This window comes from Rattus rattus, chromosome 4, assembly GCF_011064425.1.
Source record: "Rattus rattus isolate New Zealand chromosome 4, Rrattus_CSIRO_v1, whole genome shotgun sequence".
NCBI lineage: Eukaryota > Metazoa > Chordata > Mammalia > Rodentia > Muridae > Rattus > Rattus rattus.
This window is the reverse complement of record NC_046157.1, coordinates 84,929,012-84,947,544: the sequence shown is the minus strand read 5'-3', so window position 1 is coordinate 84,947,544 and position 18,533 is coordinate 84,929,012. Positions and strand designations below refer to the sequence as shown.

The following is an 18,533-nucleotide window of genomic DNA, read 5'->3' as shown; positions in this document are numbered from 1 at the left end:
AGCAAATGGAATATATTATGTAGTACAACTGGAATATATTATGTATTTTTCTTTTGGCAGTCATAGATATTTGCACAATTAATTGTCAAATATCTTTAGTGATTCTACTATGACTTTGCAGTGTTTATTTCTCTTTTCATTTACACACTCTTGTACTGTGCTGGACTAATACTTTGGCTTCTGTGAATAGAATTCTCAGTAGAAAAACTAGGCATGAAATTCTTATTAATTAAATAGTGATAGAAATTATTATCTAGTATTTCTTATAAGAAGTATAATTAAGCTGGGCTTTTGGCATAACTTTGCTTTACTTCTAAAACTGTGGGAAGGATGAGTTTAGTCAGGAACCCTTTTAACATTGCTCAGTTTTTACAATATTTTTAAATTTCTTCATTTATTTTGAGCCAAGATCTTAATGTAGACCAGTCTAACTTGAGCTCAGAACCTGCCCCTGCCTCCTGAGTGCTGGGATTAAAGGTATGTACTACCACACCCAATAAACACTTTAAATTTACTGATCACAAATAAAATCTATATCTTTAATTATTTAGGGATTTGAATGGGTTCACAGTAGAAAAGACAGTTTGTGTATGGGGTAATGCTGTCGAACAAGATAGAAATTTCAGTAGGATATTCCATGTAATATGACATGATATCTATATGGACAAGATGGCAAACTATCTGGAAGGCAGACCTGAAGCTACTTCAGCTCTTCACAGCCCACAGAAATGTTGTTTGTGCACTCTGTTGTCTATACTTGACTTGTTCACTGTGTAGGTTGGAGGCCTGCTCTACCACTATCCGTTATTTATTAAAACCTGGTAACTTTTCTGTTCAAATCAAAACTTAGGCCTTAATATATTGCCAAGGGAGTACTGTAGCACTGTGATTACACTGAAGATTACTGTGGTGGGCTCTGGGACAATCCCCAAGGCTGTGGCATTTACTTAGGGAGATGCCAAACGGTGTCTGTTCATTCTAGAAAGGGCACTGACTACAGGGCAAAGAAATAATTCACTGAGTCTAGGTTGCAGAACCTGGGAGCTTGCTGAGGTTCAAGGCAGCTGTTTTAGTAACCGCCCAAGGAAACCACCCTCAGGGACTCTCTGCACAGTGCACAGGCAGTTCTAGGACTAGAGCCTCGAGGCTTGTCTGCCGATCCAGCCTTGTGAATCTTCTGACTCTCCGGCCATCTGGCCTGGTCATGTGCAGTATCCTCTCTTCTCCCCCAGAAGGCCTGCTTCAGTGCTGAAGACGTGGCTGTACAGCAGGCTTACATGCTAAGAAGAGAGGAATGTCCAATCAGGAAGGGAAACCTGAGCTCTGCTGACCCCACCTGGGTCTTTTCACCATTTGCCCTGAGCTGGGGGATGAGAATAGGGGTTATTGTCAAGGGATATAAAGTTTTGGGGTAATAAAGTCCTAATGCTGGATTTTATAGATGGGCACACTACGCTGTAAGTTTACTTAAAAATCATAAAATTGTGTACTTTAAACAATCAAGTTTACAGGCTATGTAAATAACATATCAAGCTGATTTTTTAAAAGATATCCTTTAGCAAACAAAACAAAACTTTTGAAAACAATGCTTCATAGTTTTGAAAGTAGGATTTTGTATTTTCAACTAAGCTTGATATTTGGAAATCACAAAAGAAACAAAATTCTTCTTAAATAGAGAGCATCTCCCCTAGAGACAGAAGACAGCAACAGTAACGGCAGCTTAGAGAGCATTAGGTTTCCATGACTCAGCACATGCAATAATGCCCTCATGTGCAGATCACTCAGTGCATCTTTGTGGATTAAAGGAGAGTAGACATTGATAAGAGTGTGTGTATAATGTATGAATTTGAGAGAGAAAGAGAGCACAGGCACTAAGACGCCTTCAGGATTTCTCTCGTAGGGTATATGTAAATGTCCATTTTGTAGGCCTTTGAATTTGCCTCTGGGTTAAAAATATTGTCGGCAGTAAAATTGAAAGGAGAAGGATGGGGCTGATTAGGCTTAGGAGAGCAGCCTTTGCAAACACTGTATAGGAAATACTGAGATTATTCAGCACAGCAAATAAACGGGGAAATCATTGCTTCTTACCAGGAGCATTTGTGTGCAGGAAGCCTCTGAGAGGTGGAGATGCTGAGTCTCCTGTTGGGAGAAAGCACAGAGGTCCTGGATTGGTTTTCTGGAGGTCAACATCCTCTGTAGAAGAGTCTGTGAGAAGACACACTGTTCATCGTTTAGAGATGTGTTTATTAAAAGGAATCCTTCCTGGTTGGCTTGGAGTGGTGGCTGCTTAATACCACAGCAGCTGAACAATCAGTCACTAGTTTACTAGTCAGAAAAATCAGTTCCCCAGTTTGCGAGAAAGCCAGCGCTTGGTATAGACTCACAAGAAATGTTTTTTGAATGTGTAAACAAATTCTTTAAAAGCCCCGTTGTTTGTTCTCACTATGATCATCATCTGTATTTAAAACCGAAGAACATGGCGTTGAAGTTCTAGCATCTTAGGCTGGAGCATATTTGGAATCTTTTTGCCAAAGGCTTTAAGTCATTTAGCGTCTTCTCCTCCAGTTAATGTTCCTGAATTGATGTGTAGTATTGTGTAATTAACACAGCTTAGAAAATAATATTGTAATGGCAAGTACATCAGTGATCACATTTTTTTTCTTGGAGAACGTCTCAGAGCATAATAGGGTAACTTACATTTCAGTTATAGACAATAATACTGGGATATTTCCAAATTCATTGAATTGAAAAATAGTTTTCAAAAAATCAAGGAAGCATTACAAGAATACTTCTCATCTGTCTACATTCCTATGATTAAGGAAAGTCTGCTGGTGTATCCTTCTCTGTGTAATCATCTAAATCATGTGTTACTTTCTCTTGCTTATCCTATAGGTATCTGCTAATTTTCATGATTCTCTCTGATTCCTGGTTCATATATAGTTAGATTTTTGCAGGATATTTTGGTCATAATTTGCAGTCCTGTAGCCTGAATTTGGTAGGCACCTACTCTGTCAGTGAACTACACTACCAACCCTACAGATGGTTTAGACAATATTAATTTTGTTATAGTTGCAGGGTATCTATCTTAGTTAAGGTTTCCATTGCTGTGAAAAGACACCATGACCAAGGCAACATGTGTAAAGGGTAAAATTTAATTGTGGCTGACGTACAGTTTCAGAGGTTGAGTCCATTATTGTCATGGTGGGAAGCATGGGGCACGCAGGCAGACATGGTGCTGGAGGAGCTTAGAGTTCTGCATCTTCATCTGCAGGCAGCGGGGCACTGTATATATCCTCTTCTGGATGTAGCTTGAGCATTTAAGACCTCAAAGCCTCACCTCCACAGTGACACACTTCCTCTAACAAAGCCACACTTCCTCCAATAAGGCCACAGCCCCTGATAGTGATAATTCAAACCGTTCAAACACATGAATCTATGGGGACCATACCTATTTAAACCACCACAACACCCATTTCTAATATATATGAGAACATTTGAGTATATGAGAACATTTGACCCTTGACTTATTAGAAGTTCATATAAACAAGAGATGGATTACATGTCAAGCAATCAAGAGAAACATTTATTGCAAGGAAATATTTTGTCTCAGATTTTTGATCTGATAGATTGTCTTAATCATTGCCTTGACTATCACAAATATTTGGTTAATCAAGTTTATGTCTTCCCCTGAGAAAAAGATAAAATTGTGAAGCCTAGAAACATCAAAGTTGAAAAGTGAAATTGTGACTCTAATTACCTTACATGACTGATCGAGTCTAGACTTCTCCATCTGCCCCTGTGGACAGTGGGAATTTAGTCTCATGGTCTGTCAGAAGATGCTGGGTGAATCACATGTGCTTCTGCTTTGCACGTCTGTCCAGTGCCAGTCGGTAGACTAGGTTGCATGCTAAGGCTGTTGCCTGTTTATTCATTCTCATTCCACTTGGGAGGAATCCGTGGGAATTATAGTGACATGCAGCCTATAAAACTATAGTCACCTGAGGGCCTAGAAAGTAAGAAGGAAGCATGGTGAAGGAGACAAAAAGGCATCCAAAGCCTGCATTAAACCAAGCAGTCTATTACAAAGTAATATTTTACCTGACACAGTGTAATGTCACAAAGGATCAGAGCTAAGCAAAAAAACAAAACGAAACACAACTCAGCCTCAGCTTAAGGCCAGACATTGTTTGCTTTAACGTCTATAGCCAGGGTAACTACTGAAAGCAACGCAACATCCTTGGACACGCGCTCCCGCCACGGAGCTTCTGCTTCTCATCTCCTAGACCTGGTTCCAGGCCACATCAGGAGCGGTTCTACTCAAGTGTCTTGAGTTCTTTGGTCACTGGCTAAGCTGACTGCCAGAAGCTTATCAATTCCAGTGTACTCAGCGCTCCTCTCTTTTTAATCAGAGTGTGAAAATTTAGAAACAAACATTTAAATGAGTGATCTGCTATGTATCCCTGACTGCCCTTAAACTTGCACTTGCATAGCAGTCTTCGTTCTGGGATTATAGGTATGTCCTAGAGCATGACTCATAGAGTTAATTCTTAATTATTGTTTAATTATTTTGGTGTATGTAGGTCTTATTCTGTGGTTGGCTCTCGCTATCTCATTCATGATGCATTGTTTTGCAGTGTATGTAGTAATGGTTCTTGGTATATTTTTCATGGGAATAGTATCAAATCTATGATTAGACATACACTTACAGGGATGATAGTGGGCTCCTGAGAGTGGTATAAATACAAATGACTTTACATGAATGAGCTCTACTCATTGTCTTTCTGTCTAGAAATTTACTGCTAACTATTTCTTCCTTTTCTTGTTGGTTTGTTTGTATGTTGCTGTTTTTATCATTTTGTTTGAGACAGGCTCTCTGTGTGTGGCAAGGATTGACATTGACCTCAGTCTCTTGCCCATGCTGGCCGTGAAAATGAGTGACCCTTCTGCTTCAGCTTTTGAGAGCTGGGATTACAGCCTTGTACACCAGGCACTGGTGACTTACAGCAGACATTCTTGTGGAAGAGTCTTTTCTTTGATCTTTCCTATGCTTGGTGGGTAAAGGGCATTGGAAGGATGGACAGTTCCTAGTTCCCACGATAAGTATCGGGACTGTTAGGACTTGTTTCTCACCTTTACTTTGGTTCTTCACATGTATTTCCTGCCTTTTATGGGATCTGTTCCTTGAAGTCCATTCCAGTTCACTCCAGTTTGTAGGGATTTTTGAGTTAAGTATATGCCTTCAATACAAATATAAGGGTTCTCTCTTCAGGTGACGTCAGGCTTCTCATTGTGCTTGAATAGTTTAGTCTTTTGCTAATGTGGGCTTTGAGTGAGACTTCAGTTCATTGTGCAGTGTCAGGCACTCAAGAGGATGAGAGTCTGCACATCTAAGACACAGATGCTGTAACAAAAACTGTGAACCATTATATTCTGCTTGTATGTAGTTGAAGATCATAAATGATACCTTTTTCAAATTTAAGCAGTTTTCTATGTTCTTGTATTACATATTTTATATTTTATGTTATTGTTGCACTGCTCTTATATTTACAGTTGTAAATTTGTTACATGTGTAATTAATGCTCATATTGTGCTATAATTGGTATTTTCCATTTTCAGAAATAGTGTTTATCATTTTTGAAATTGTAAGTGTATGCATATTTATCTGCTTGTGGATATCAATCCAAGAGTGCAGATGCCATCAGAAGCTGGAGGGATCGGATCCCTTGGAGCTGGAGTAAAATTGTGAGCTTCCTACTGTGTCTATTGAGAAGCAAAGTTGTACGTTGCAGTTTGACAGAGTATATTGCCTTTTAAAATACTCTGTAATCAAGAACAAGTACAAATAATAATATGCTTTCTTGGGAAGGTACACTTTATAAACAAGGCACTTCTTCTTAGTCTAGAAGTAAGTGTGCACTATTGGATTGTGTGAGAGAGCAGTTTAGTGCCTTCTTTGTACAGCCGATCCTTACAGTGAGAAGTATATAGTAATTATTTGTTGTGCCTGGTCTGCATCCTTAATAGTGGTGTGTTTTATTTTTCCTGCAGGTTTTCTTTAGGTGATGCTAGGAGGCCTCTCCATGAAACAGCAGTTTTGGTAGAAGATGTGGTTCACACACAACTAATTAACCTGGTAAGGTCACACAGAACCATTCCTATTTGGTATCTCTTTATTCTGCTTCTATTGTTGTTCCAATACATGTTAAAAATTTTTCTAGGGGTAGCGGATTTGGCTGAGTGGTAGAGCGCTTGGCCCTGGGTTCTTTCCCCAGCTCCGAAAAAAAGAAAAAAAATTTTTTCTAATTAACAGCTACATTTTTGGTGCTATAGAGATATGATATAAATATAATAATACTGGTTTAAGTGTATAACCTAATGCATTCTAACAATGATGTTTCGATAGCAACAGTACTTTTAACAATTGCCAATATGCATCCTTTTCACCAGAGCTTTCTTAGAGTTCACCTGATTGTAACAAAATATCTACAACTGGTATAGAATTCTCAGATGCTGTTCAGCTCTCTCTATTATCAGTATCCATATAACAGTTATGAAAACCTGCTAATACCTCTGGCATAATAGCTTCACAGCCTTATTTGAATTCCATCCTCCTTGCCACTGATCCCTGTTTCTTTTCAGAGGTGCCATCAAGTGTACCACCCTGACGGATAGGCTATTGCCTTGTCATGGCTGTACCTCTCTGTCTCTGCTAAGCCTGCAGTACCTCCCGACCTTTCATGACCTGAACATTTTCAAGAAGCAGAGCGTTCTTCTCTTCTACTGACTGCTCTTACATTAGGATGTAGTCGCACATTGTAAACAAGGTCGTTGGGGAAGGGATGGGATCTATTCAGTGCAGCGTGTCAAGGGTGTCCTGTCTCCTTACAGATACTGATTATTGTGCCATTTCCAGGATCCCCCTTTGGAGGTGGTGTACGCTGAGTCGTTCCCGTCTGTAGGTGCGCCTCTCTGCTTGCTGGGCTTTTGCATGCTTAGTACCTGAGTACTACTGAACTCTACTCCAAACCCACATAGTATTATTTTAAATATTTAGGTAGAGTTAGTAAAATACACTGGGATATATAGTTTTATAGCTATGTAATATTTTCTTTTCCTAAGTACATTTCAACCATTAACTTTATAACTCATCAGGAAATTTATAAAATTATTATTCTAGTATTTGCACAAGAACGATTTTTCTGTTTTCATCTTTCCTATTTATTACTTGGTATTCTTCTTAATTGAAAACCTATCTCCCTCCCCCTGTTTATTATTTACTAGGTGCCATTACCCAGTATTATCCTTGTTCTTGTTACTCAGGATTACTCAGGCTATTTAAATGTTGATCTGGCATTACACATTCATTTCTCAGTTAACTCATGTCCCAAATACACTATGATCCCAGCACTTCATCTGTAGTATATGGTACAAAGATACTCTTACAATGTGTTCATTTTACAGTTTTTAAAGTTTGCTATCAGAGATTTTGTTTGGCTTGAAATAGTTTTACTTTATCATATAATTTTATTGATGTTGAATTTTGAGTCACAAATTCCAATTTATATAGGGAGTTTAAAGAGTAATTCACTTACGCTGCTTTCTAGTTTATTTTAAATGATTTCAATTTTTCTTTTATATCCTTATATCGTGTAATCCATTTTTGATATATGTAACCAATTTTGTCTTCCTGAATAGCCACCCAGTTTTATTGTCAACATTCATTAAAAGCCCGCCTTTCCCCCACATCCCCCACTGTCTTAAACTGCCTTCTTTATCAGCAGAGGTGTGTGTGTGTGTGTGTGTGTGTGTGTGTGTGTGTGTGTGTGTGTGTGTGTGAAGAGATGTAGTTCTAGTTTCTATTCTTTTCTAATTTATCTGTCTTTGTACTTGGGTGACTTTGGCTTATTCTGTGTGTCCTACATATGCTGTATTCTAGAGATTTTAGGCTACACTAACCCCCTCCTTTTTCTAGTGTATCTGTGTCAGTGTGGTGTAATCATTTCCCCTTATCTATATTTTCTCTTTCCAAGGTTGGGGTTACTTGTAGCTGATTACAGCCTGGAAATATTTAGTGGTGAATTCCAGAAGTGAACAATTAATTCATTTTTAATTGCAATCCATTGCAGGTCTTATGAAAGTACACATCACCTTACTGGAATGTAAATTACCTTTGTCCCAATATCTATGTTCTGTGTACCCACCTGCCCGTGAACCATCTCACTGCCTCCAGAGTTGTCAGACTGATTGGTGTGCTCGAGGTTCTGGTGTTCAAGTAATTTATTTTAAGGAAATGTTACATTTACAAAACCTTCTACAAATCGCCCTGTGATGTTAGATGCAAAGTAGCCCAGATAGAAGGGGAAATTGTTTGCTTATTTTGTAATGTAAATATTGCTATTATCTTACATAGCAACTCTATTAGTATCTTGGTTGAAATGACATGAGTTTATAACTGAGAAGTGCATCCTAGAATGTTCATTGTAAGGACCGGGGTCTGTACATTGTTCAAGATGCTGATGTCTTTCATGGGGAGTTCAACATTTCCTTTTTCAAGGCTTACATAGCTCTTGTTACATTAGTTCCTAAGTATTTATTGTTCTTCATTGTCTTTGTAAGTGGGGTTTTTCTTTTGCAATTATATACTGAAAGCATATACCTGTAAGATCAAGATGCAGTGCAAATTCCCAATGGGATAAAGCAAAGAAATATGCCTCCCAACAGACATAGCGTAAATCCTTAAAGCCAGTAACTAGCTTAACCAACGGGGGAGGATAATTTAAGGGCATGGGGATTCTCCTGAAAAAATATAGAGGCAGGAATGAAAGGACTCTACATTCCTGAAGTGTTATAGAGTTCTAGGTTGGCAGTTAACACTTTTTTTCTCCCTTTTCTTATGGTGGTTTTCAGGTGTCTCTACTTTTTTCTGTTACGGGGACTCAAGTGATGCCATTGTTAGAATATGTCTTACACACACTTTTCATTTCTCGGGATAGTTGCAACTTCTGCCCCCAGCCCGTGTGTGTGTGTGTGTGTGTGTGTGTGTGTGTGTGTGTGTGTGTGTGTGTGTAGTATGTATGTATGTATGTATGTATGCATGTATGTAAACCAGAGGTCAACATCAGGTGTCTTCCTCAGTTGCTGTACAGTTTATGTTTTGAGACAGGTCTCTGAAATTGCAGCTTGCTACTTCACCTAGAGTGACTGGCCAGTGAGGCCTAAGCATGGTCTCCTGTCTTAGCTTCCTGAATGCTAGGACTGCAAGTTTTGTACCACGGTACCCAGCTATTTTGTTCTGTACATGGGCTCTAGCAATTGAACTCTGGCCATCTTATCGCACAGCATGCACTTTACTGCCTTACTGGGCCCATTGCAGCAGCTGGTCAGCTTGTGTTGTTTGATTTTCATGTTCTTAAACCTCCAACAATCTCAGCTCTTCTGAAGCAGAGATTCAATGTCACATGTCAGATTGGGTGGAGACCCAATCTGTATAGGCAATACAAAAATACAGATTCCTAGTCTGTATTTCCAGTAGATTCTTTTGTGGGAGGCCATGGCTAGGATCAGGAGTTGCTATTTTAAATATGCCCTGGAGATCTTTCACGCCTCAGTAGTGCAAATTTCAGCTTTGTAAGTATCAGTTTGGAATACTGGTTTGTAAGGAGGACTAGACTATCAAATTGCCAGGTTATTTTTATACACAAAGCATTAAAGACATGACTATCAATTAGATGAACAAAAAACATAGCTATTATGTAAAAATATTAATAATATGAAATTTGACTCTATGTTAAAGATAGCATAGAACCTTCCAGTAAAGCTTAAAGAGTGCAAACAGTGACATCTGTTAATGTACATTTAAATGCTCACTCAATATCACACTGAATGATTCCAGTTTTGTATTAAAAGAATGTCATTAGAATAATTTACATAGATAATGCATGTTATCAGGTTTATTGTTGTAGAAATTATTTAATACCAGCCTGGGGTTTCTATCCCACCTTTGACCATTTAGTTCCTGGATAAAAGCCACATACAACTTTTATATTTACAGTAAGCCTTTACCAGCACAAGAGCTGGGCAGAACCTACACTCTTGCTATTAGGATCTACTTTCCTACCTCTAACCTTGAGTAATTACTCACTATGTGTCATCTGGGCTGCTCTAAACTCCAATTGGCAAACCATCTTGTACAGTATTACCTAACCAGCAAGGGAAAGAGCTTGTCTGTCAAAAGTTGTCCTGTCCCTTTTGTCCTTTGTTATTTTTTTAGATAATGAGTTAGGTATGCTCTGAGAATTTTGTTTTTACTATTCTTTTGCGGACTATTATAGTTGTTCAAATAAGAAAATGTACATGGTAGGTAGAAAACAATTGGATTCTTCCTTCACTATATAACCTGTCAAGCAGATTATTGTTGGAAGGTAACATGTTTCTGGTTCTGATGATGGCAGACTAAGGTAACCACCATGTGACCCCATAACAATTCATCCAAGAAATACTTCACAGTAAGACTCACTCTAATTATGTACAGGGAGTGGGGGTTGGGTGGAAGGAGCATGTCTCCAGTTTAGATCAGGCAGGTTGACCACACACTTGAAGCTTGGGATACATAGTAAACCATGTTTATAAGTAGGACAGAGGGAAGGAAGGGAGACAGGAAGACAGATGGGAACACCGGCATGCTGGCAAGCAATCTAGCTATAAACTTAATGTTTTCCCCTAAATTTGGTTGGTCACCCCCCCCTTTTCAACATACATTTCCTCTAACCCCCAATTCCTCCTCAGTACTTTAATAAGATGTCCTCCATTCCAAGTAAGTCCCTTCTCTCTGTTCAGTTTTGTAGTTATGAATGGCTTAGGCCTCACTGATTGCTTTTTGATCATTTCTGCATGTAGGTTATAAATATGTTAACTAATGAAAACCGGGAGGTTAAAATCTGAAAAGCAGTTGGTTTTTTTCCCCTCTAGAACAGATTAGAATAGCATAGTCACGGCCTTTGCCATGTGTCATACATTTGGCCGTAATGACCCACATCACGGCCTTGCAGAGCTAGGCCGGAGCTCACACTCTTCCTTTGCTCTCAGCCCACATTCTGAGTAATAGCAGTTCCACTGACTCGTACCTGCAAAAGCATGTAAGTTTGCACAAAGGGAAGTTATCGTCTTATGGATATGATGGCTGAATGGAGGCTACTTCATGTGCCCAAAGAACTCCAATTAGAACTCAGTAGGGACAGGAAGCAGTGCAGGCACCACAGTTCTTGCCAGGTCACACTGCATAGCAAAGATTAGAATGTCCCTTTTGTTTGGAGACTTGTAATCATAAAAGGTTGCTGTGGTGATTAACAACAGGCCACTTACTGCTGTGCTTTGGATAAAAGATGAGTCAAAATGCCCAAAGAATTCACAGTTTACCAGAAAGACATAAAATTTGTTCTATCTTAAACTTCCTTCCCTTCAGTCTCCAGGTTGATCCCTCCTTACCTTCAATAAATAGAGATGTGCACAATTGATAATTGTATGTGATTTGCATTATTATATTGCAAGTATTTATATTCAGATCCAATCTATTTTTAATGGCTGTATAGGTATTTTATGTCTCTTATGCCCAGGTTAATTATGAGATTAATCTATTCATTAGCTGCTTTTCTAATGCCTATCACAAGCTACTCAGAGGAGGGGAATTTATTGAGTTCACAGTTTTGAATATTAGCATAAGCCAGGAGGATCAGGTGGAAAGAAATCTCCAGTCCTTTCACTGTTCTTAACATTTTCTTTCGTTTTTTTCACTGATATTATTCTATTAATAGTCAGTTCACTTTGTGAAATCTTACTCTAGTGTCAGAGTTGCAGATTACAAGTGGCCTCTCCTGCACTCTCGCTGGTGGCTCCTGGTGCTCACCTGTTAGCTTAGGCCTCACTCACTCTCTCACTGCTTTTCTTGCAGGCTGCTTCCTTTGCATCCTCTCTGGCCTTCATCCTGGTTTGCTTGAATTCTCCCCTGACACATGGTAGACTGTTGTAGTATTGCATTCTGGGTACTCTTGGGTGCTGTCTGCCCTTAAGGTCTTCTGTGTGCCTAGCATAGTTATTAGGCTTTGGATAAACTCAGACTAATGTAAGAGATGCCTGTCTTCCGTGAAACATGTGCTCCCCAGATTGAGTGCATCACTTAGTGGAGATGGGCAGAGATTTGAGTGAGGCGACTGTGACTGAACTGACACCATACTGCTGGAGTCACCCTTTAGAATGGTAGCCAGTGTTTCCTCACTGACAAGTACATGCCTTCATTTTTCCATTTAAAGTCAGAAACCTCTCCTTGTTTTACACATAAAATAAAAATTTTTAACGTGGCATTTTAAAATCATATTGTATTTTCACTATATGAATCTACAAACAAATAGTAAGAAATTTAACTGTTGAAAGCTTTCATATGTAATCACATTTTCAGGATTACTGTTAATATTAATAATAACCTTAATGTACAGAAAGGCTTTGAATAAGCTTCAAAGTGCACAGAAGAAGAACTGTTCCCCAGCCACTGGGAGTAACGTGTGCCTTGCCTTTCTCCCTCCTGCCTCTGTGTAATTCCCTTGGTTCTTTCTTCTAGTCCTTATTAACTTCAAAAGCATTTTCCAAGGCCTGTCTTCTCATAGAACAAATTCTGTCATGCCTTCTGCAAGCAGACAAGTTCCCGTTAGGGCACTGTGTTCCCTGTACTTTAACTCTGAACTGACAGATTGCTGCCAAGTTTCTAGATCCATTCCACAGTCTTTGGAAGTCTCTTATTTATTGAAATTCTTGTTGTCTTTGCCCAGTGTGGATGTTATTCTTATTAACATGGATGTTATAAAGAAAAGGGGAATATAAGACCATTAAAACAATGTTCAGGCTGTCTGCTAAAGATTTTTTTATATTAAGTTGTGTATGGGTGTTCACACAGACACACTCACACACACATATTTTGCATGTTTTTAAATAACCTTTATCTATGTATACTGACAACATAAAAAACTTTTAGCCTTAGTTTACCTTTTTTGTTTTGTAACTGTAATTACAATCTTTTATTTCTCAAATCTCAATATTTTATATTTATACACTATACTGATTCTTTAAGGTATGTATTTTTATCCACTTAGACTATGAAATGAATTTACATCCTTCATTATTTTTTATTACGATTTTTATTATAGTACATTATGGTAGATACTAATATCTTAAACTGATGGTTTTAAATTTTTCTAGTCATTTTTACATCTGTAGATGAATTTATAAATCACACTCTCTGTTTCATAAAGATACTTATCCTGGAGGCTTTTCTGGACTAAAACATAGTTAAATTTCAAGTCCTGTGTGTGTGTGTGTGTGTGTGTGTGTGTGTATAGCCTGACATACATATGTATGTATGTATGCCATGAACTGTTATTCACAATGTATGTGGACAAAAGCTTTACTGGGAACATTATTATTATATTTAGGTCTAAGGATCTTTCTAATAAAAATTGCTTTAAGCGAATCCTCTGCACTCAAAGAAAAAAAGCTTTACTGTCCAAGAAGTAGCAGGGTTGAGAGTCAAGAACCTTTCCACTTTTCCAATGTATTTGCTAGGGTATAGTGTATATATTTTAGTTACAAACCAGTCAGATAACCCTTGTTTTGTTAACTGTGGTTTAGTAACTATAGGTACTGTATGACTTCACACTGTTTCCTATCAGCAGCTGCCTTAGCAACTAGTTACCATCCTCTGTCTATTCTGCTCCTTGCTAAGGGTTCTTCACAAAGGAAAAGCAAATTCCTTCAAATTAAATGTACTTCGAGTACTAAGCACAGTTGGGAAGTACTCATTCCAACACTTCTTACTTAATTTCCAGTAGAACTAGAAGTACACTATTAACAAGTCACTGCTAAACATCATCTTTAAAACTGCCCTTTAAAAAAATAAAATAAAATAAAACTGCCCTTTAAACGATCTCAGGATGTTTACTTTTTTTTTTTTTTTTTTTTTTTGGAGCCAGGACCGGGCCGGGGCCTTTAACCTGGGCAAGTGGCTCTACCACTGAGCTAAATCCCCAACCCCAGGATGTTTACTTTTTGACTAAACTTTTACTAATCGACATATTAAAGAAACATTTTTTCAATTCAGATTGAAAATTTGAAATAAAGTTTATGCTAACTATTTTAATATGGATAATATTTTTTGAATTTCAAATTGCATATACCATGTACACTCCACACCCCATATGTATAAATATATTATATTATATTATATTATATTATATTATATAAAATCATGCTATACACACATAGTACCTACAATGAGGTAACAAAATATCTAGGACAGAATTTTAAAAGGCCATGTGAAATACTGTAGGCTTGTTTAGAAACTTGCAGTATTGCTTATGCTAATGTTGGCTTCACAAAGAAATTCTTTTTCTTTGAGTACAGAGGATTCCCTTAAAGCGATTTTTATTAGAACGATCTCTAGACTTAAACACAATAATGTTCCCAGTAAAGCTTTTGCCCACTTACATTTTGAATAACAGTCCATGGCTCAACTTTTTTTTGTGTTGAAAGAGTTGGCCTTGTTTTTCTTCTGTCATGTTGCTTGCTTCTAAACATGAGCACTTGATGTTGTTGCTAAGAGCAAGGTTGTTGGGGTCTGTTGTATCTACTGGGTACTCAAGTTTTCTCTATTTAAAAGCAAAAGTACTTTCACAATATATTTTGCTAAATAACTGGAGGATATATCAGAACCAGTAGTGCTCTGTTCTTAAATGTCTTTCTAGTTAAAAAAAATAATTTATACTTTTTTGTCTTAACATATCTGATTTCTTCTTTTTTGTGCTAATTAAGAAATCAAAGTTTCCTGTATCATTGGAATCCATTTATTTATCCTAGTTTCCAAAATTTGAATCATAATCAGTAAATTATCCTTTTATTTACCCTTGAGTTTCAACCCAAACTGCTCCCTTGTTCATCTGAGTCTTTATGTTCTCCTAAGAAGCTGCTTAGTCACTGTAGCCACTGAATTTATGTTGAGCTGTCAGGACTGCTCTGAATGGTGCTGTAGGAGTTGATGCTTATTTTTAAATGTCAGATAGATTGTGTAGGCTTTATATTTCATGCCAAGAAACCAGATCTGTCCATCCATGTGAAGGCCCCTCCGCTGAAGCCAAAGCTTGTATTTGGAGCACAAGCACAGTTTCCTAAGTGCACACAGGCAATAGCAGTGAGGGAAAAGTGGGACCAGATTTTCAAGATCATTCCCTTTCAAACTGGGTCTTTATAGAAAGCTGCAGGCAGCCGCAAGTTCAGAATGGCAGAGGGAGAAAACCAAGAAGACTTGGCTCCTTGTGTAGATAGTGAAAATCTCAATGGCATTCCCAGAGAAATATATAAGGGTGATGTTACAATATTCAGACTAGAAGCATTCGTCTTCCTTGGATAGCAATTGACTCTGAATGAAAGGAGTGTAAAAATCAATAAATCAACAAATAATAAAAACAAAAGGCTTAGGAGTGGGGAGCACCACAAAACCAAACCCACATGAAACGTCAGGATGTAAGGGGTGGCACTGCTAGAGATAAGGACCAGCGAGGCACAGCTGATGCAGTGTCAGGCAGGCAGCTGCCTGGAGGGCAAGGACTGGAAGAACAGGTGATGGGGAGAGACCATGGCTTTAGAAATATGAGTTTGCAGATGAAGGGGCTGAGAGGAAAAGGACTTACTTAGAACACCGAAGGGTGATATCCCTGGGGTGTGCTGTTTGTCTGGGAAGTGATGAGGTTACAGGAGAAGAAATCTGCAACATCACCTGAAAGACAGAAATCCAGGAAGGTAACATTGAGGTCTAATAGCAAGGGAGATTGAAATTCTGCTTTGTCAGAATGCTACAAAGCTACTGATGTTTTAATTCTTCCTTTGTATCTGAGTTATATGAATTGACCTTTTCATAACAACAGAGGACAGGTGAGGTGACCCAACAGGTGACGAAACCATGGAACCAGGTACTGCCAAGCCTCATCACCTGAGTTTGAACCTGGGGACCCACATGATATATGGAGGGAACCTACTTCCTCAAATTGTTCCCCCACTCCCACCCCTGTCACATCTTACACACACACACACACACACACACACACACACACACACACACACACACACACACATTCACTCTTGTCTTAAGGCAGGCTGGTCTTGTGAAGCTTTTTGTGATCAGTGATACCTTTCTAGCATAGATAAAATATCAGCATGTCTTCTTGTTCTTTTTTCTATTTGCATGAACTTTAAGATATGTTGAACATAGTTTTCTCTAGTCAAGAACAATACTACTGAGTTTTTTTTAATTAGTATTAGTTTCTTAGTTTCAGCTTCTGCTTCTCATGGTATTTATAAATACTAGTCAGACTGTAAACTAAATCTTGTAAGGAAAAAGAGAAGTGTTCAAGTGGTGTGTGTCAGCCATCGGTGTGTGACAATATCAGTGCTCATCCTGGTGTGGAGGTGGTGTAGATAGGAGTTAGCACGTTCTGGGCCTGCTGCATTAGTGTGCTCATGTTCTAAGAACCATCCTCCAAATGTTCTTCCTGTTGTTATTTCTGCCGTAGCCACAAACTCCATAAACTATGAGCCATGAGCTGGGACGTGCTAGCCGAACAGAATTAGGGGACACTTATCGCTGAGTTAGAATTTTTGGCTTCATGGTTTGATAGTTTTGCAGTTTTGAACCTTTTTGTCATCCCCAGGAATCTCTTGCTTACTAATGGAGTTTACCAACCTCATACACATTTTCATTATAATACATGTGGATCACCTAGCACTGATCAACACTGTTTACTAATGGAAGCAGCATTTAATTACTGACATCCAAAATCTTAATGGTAGGGCTTAAGCAGAGGCACAGAAAAGTCAGAGAGACCTTCCATCCCCATGTTGTATGTTTCCTGCATTTGAATTTTATGCCATGTATGTATTTGTTTTCTATTTCTTATGTCTCTACTTCTCATTCATTTTATTCTTAAATACCTTGCAACACTGAGACATTGGTTTAGATAAATCATTTTGGATATATCTGCCTATGTTCATTTTGTCTTAATGTCACTTTCTGCATAGCTGGGCCAACTGAGAACATTACATATTTTTCAGTGTTAGCCATTGGGATGATGACTAGAATGTAACTATCTGTGAAACAACAAGGGTGTCAGCTATGGCCTGGAGAAATGGCTCATCAGTTAAGAACTTGCTGTTCCGCCAGCGGCCCCACGTCCTTCCCACACTGGCTACACTGCAGTACCAGGGTATCAGGCTCCTTCCGGTCTCTACGGGGACCAGCACACACTAATACAGACACATACAGAACCTTACTTTTAAAATCAGGTGAAATATTTATGCTCATCCAGAAAAATCACTAAATACTTTGTCATGTCTCTGGAGTGCACAGAATTTATGTCGCAGTAATGAGCATTGTGCTTCCTTTTTTTTTGGCAATAATAGGTTTCAAAATTTATGACCAAGTCTCCAAACACATTTCCAAACATGTAAATATAGATCACAAGTGAGCAATGATGTTATTGTACTTTATAAAATATGATGCCTTATATTGATATTATCCATGTCTTCATTAATATTGCTAGTGATAATAATCTGTGAATTTTAGCACGCTTTCCTGTTCGGTACTTGTCTTTGGAGCCTGGACCCTGAGAGGTCTATAGATAAATTGCCCTGTGCTCTTGATGAAGGCACCAGGCTACAGCTCTAGGCGCGTCCTTAGGATTGGAGTCGCTGGTCTGTGTGTTTCCTGTTGTTCTTTTAGGTCGTGGCTCACTCTGTAGCCCAGGCTGGCTTTGGGTCCTCAACATTCCACTCACTTTAGCCTCCCAAGCGCTGGAGTTACATGTGGGAGACATGAACCTCAGATTATTTTAGAAATACCCTATGAGTCCAGGATTTGGGAAGAATCGATTTTGTTTCCAAGACTCATTTCTTCTGGTTTGTAGATTAACTTTCAAGTTATCTTAATGATTTGTTTTTAGTTGTAATTTTTAAAACATTATTGATTTTGAGATAGGATCTTTGCTTGTAGTTCATGCTCATCTCAAGCTTCATTCCGTCTCAGCAATCCAAGTGCCGGGGAGAGGTGCGCCCAGCCCCGAGCACCTTAGCTTTAATACCTGGACTCTTATGTGGGGCCTTTCATTCGGGATTTTTTTCATGAGGGGTTGGTTCTAGTTTTGCCACAGTGGACTTGGAAGCTGCACCGTGTCGCATGCCAGAAAGGTGTTTATACCCAGATAGCCTTTAAAAGCTACCCCACAACGTTTTTGAAGCAATTTTCCTACCTCACATCATATAACATAAAACTTATAGACCATACTAATACTAATGCATTATATATTTTAAAAAGCATTATTTTTTTAAAGCAAAATTGTCTTCAAAATATATTGTTAGAAGTGAAATTTTGCTGTGCCTTCTATAGCTGAGGTCACAAATCACCTGTAACATCCAATAATCAGCTCAATCTGACTTTAAATTCT

At 38.5% G+C, this 18,533-nt stretch overlaps 1 protein-coding gene across 3 annotated transcripts in view; it reads left to right on the top strand.

Moving 5' to 3' along the window:
• The window catches only part of Supt3h (SPT3 homolog, SAGA and STAGA complex component), a 326,190-nt gene that overhangs the window by 144,839 nt on the left and 162,818 nt on the right, over nucleotides 1-18,533 (top strand). For all 3 annotated transcript variants that reach the window (XM_032900679.1, XM_032900680.1, XM_032900678.1), the window contains exon 3: nucleotides 6,049-6,133. In XM_032900679.1, the coding sequence (XP_032756570.1) occupies nucleotides 6,049-6,133 (85 nt within the window). The remainder of the gene's footprint in view (nucleotides 1-6,048; nucleotides 6,134-18,533) is intronic.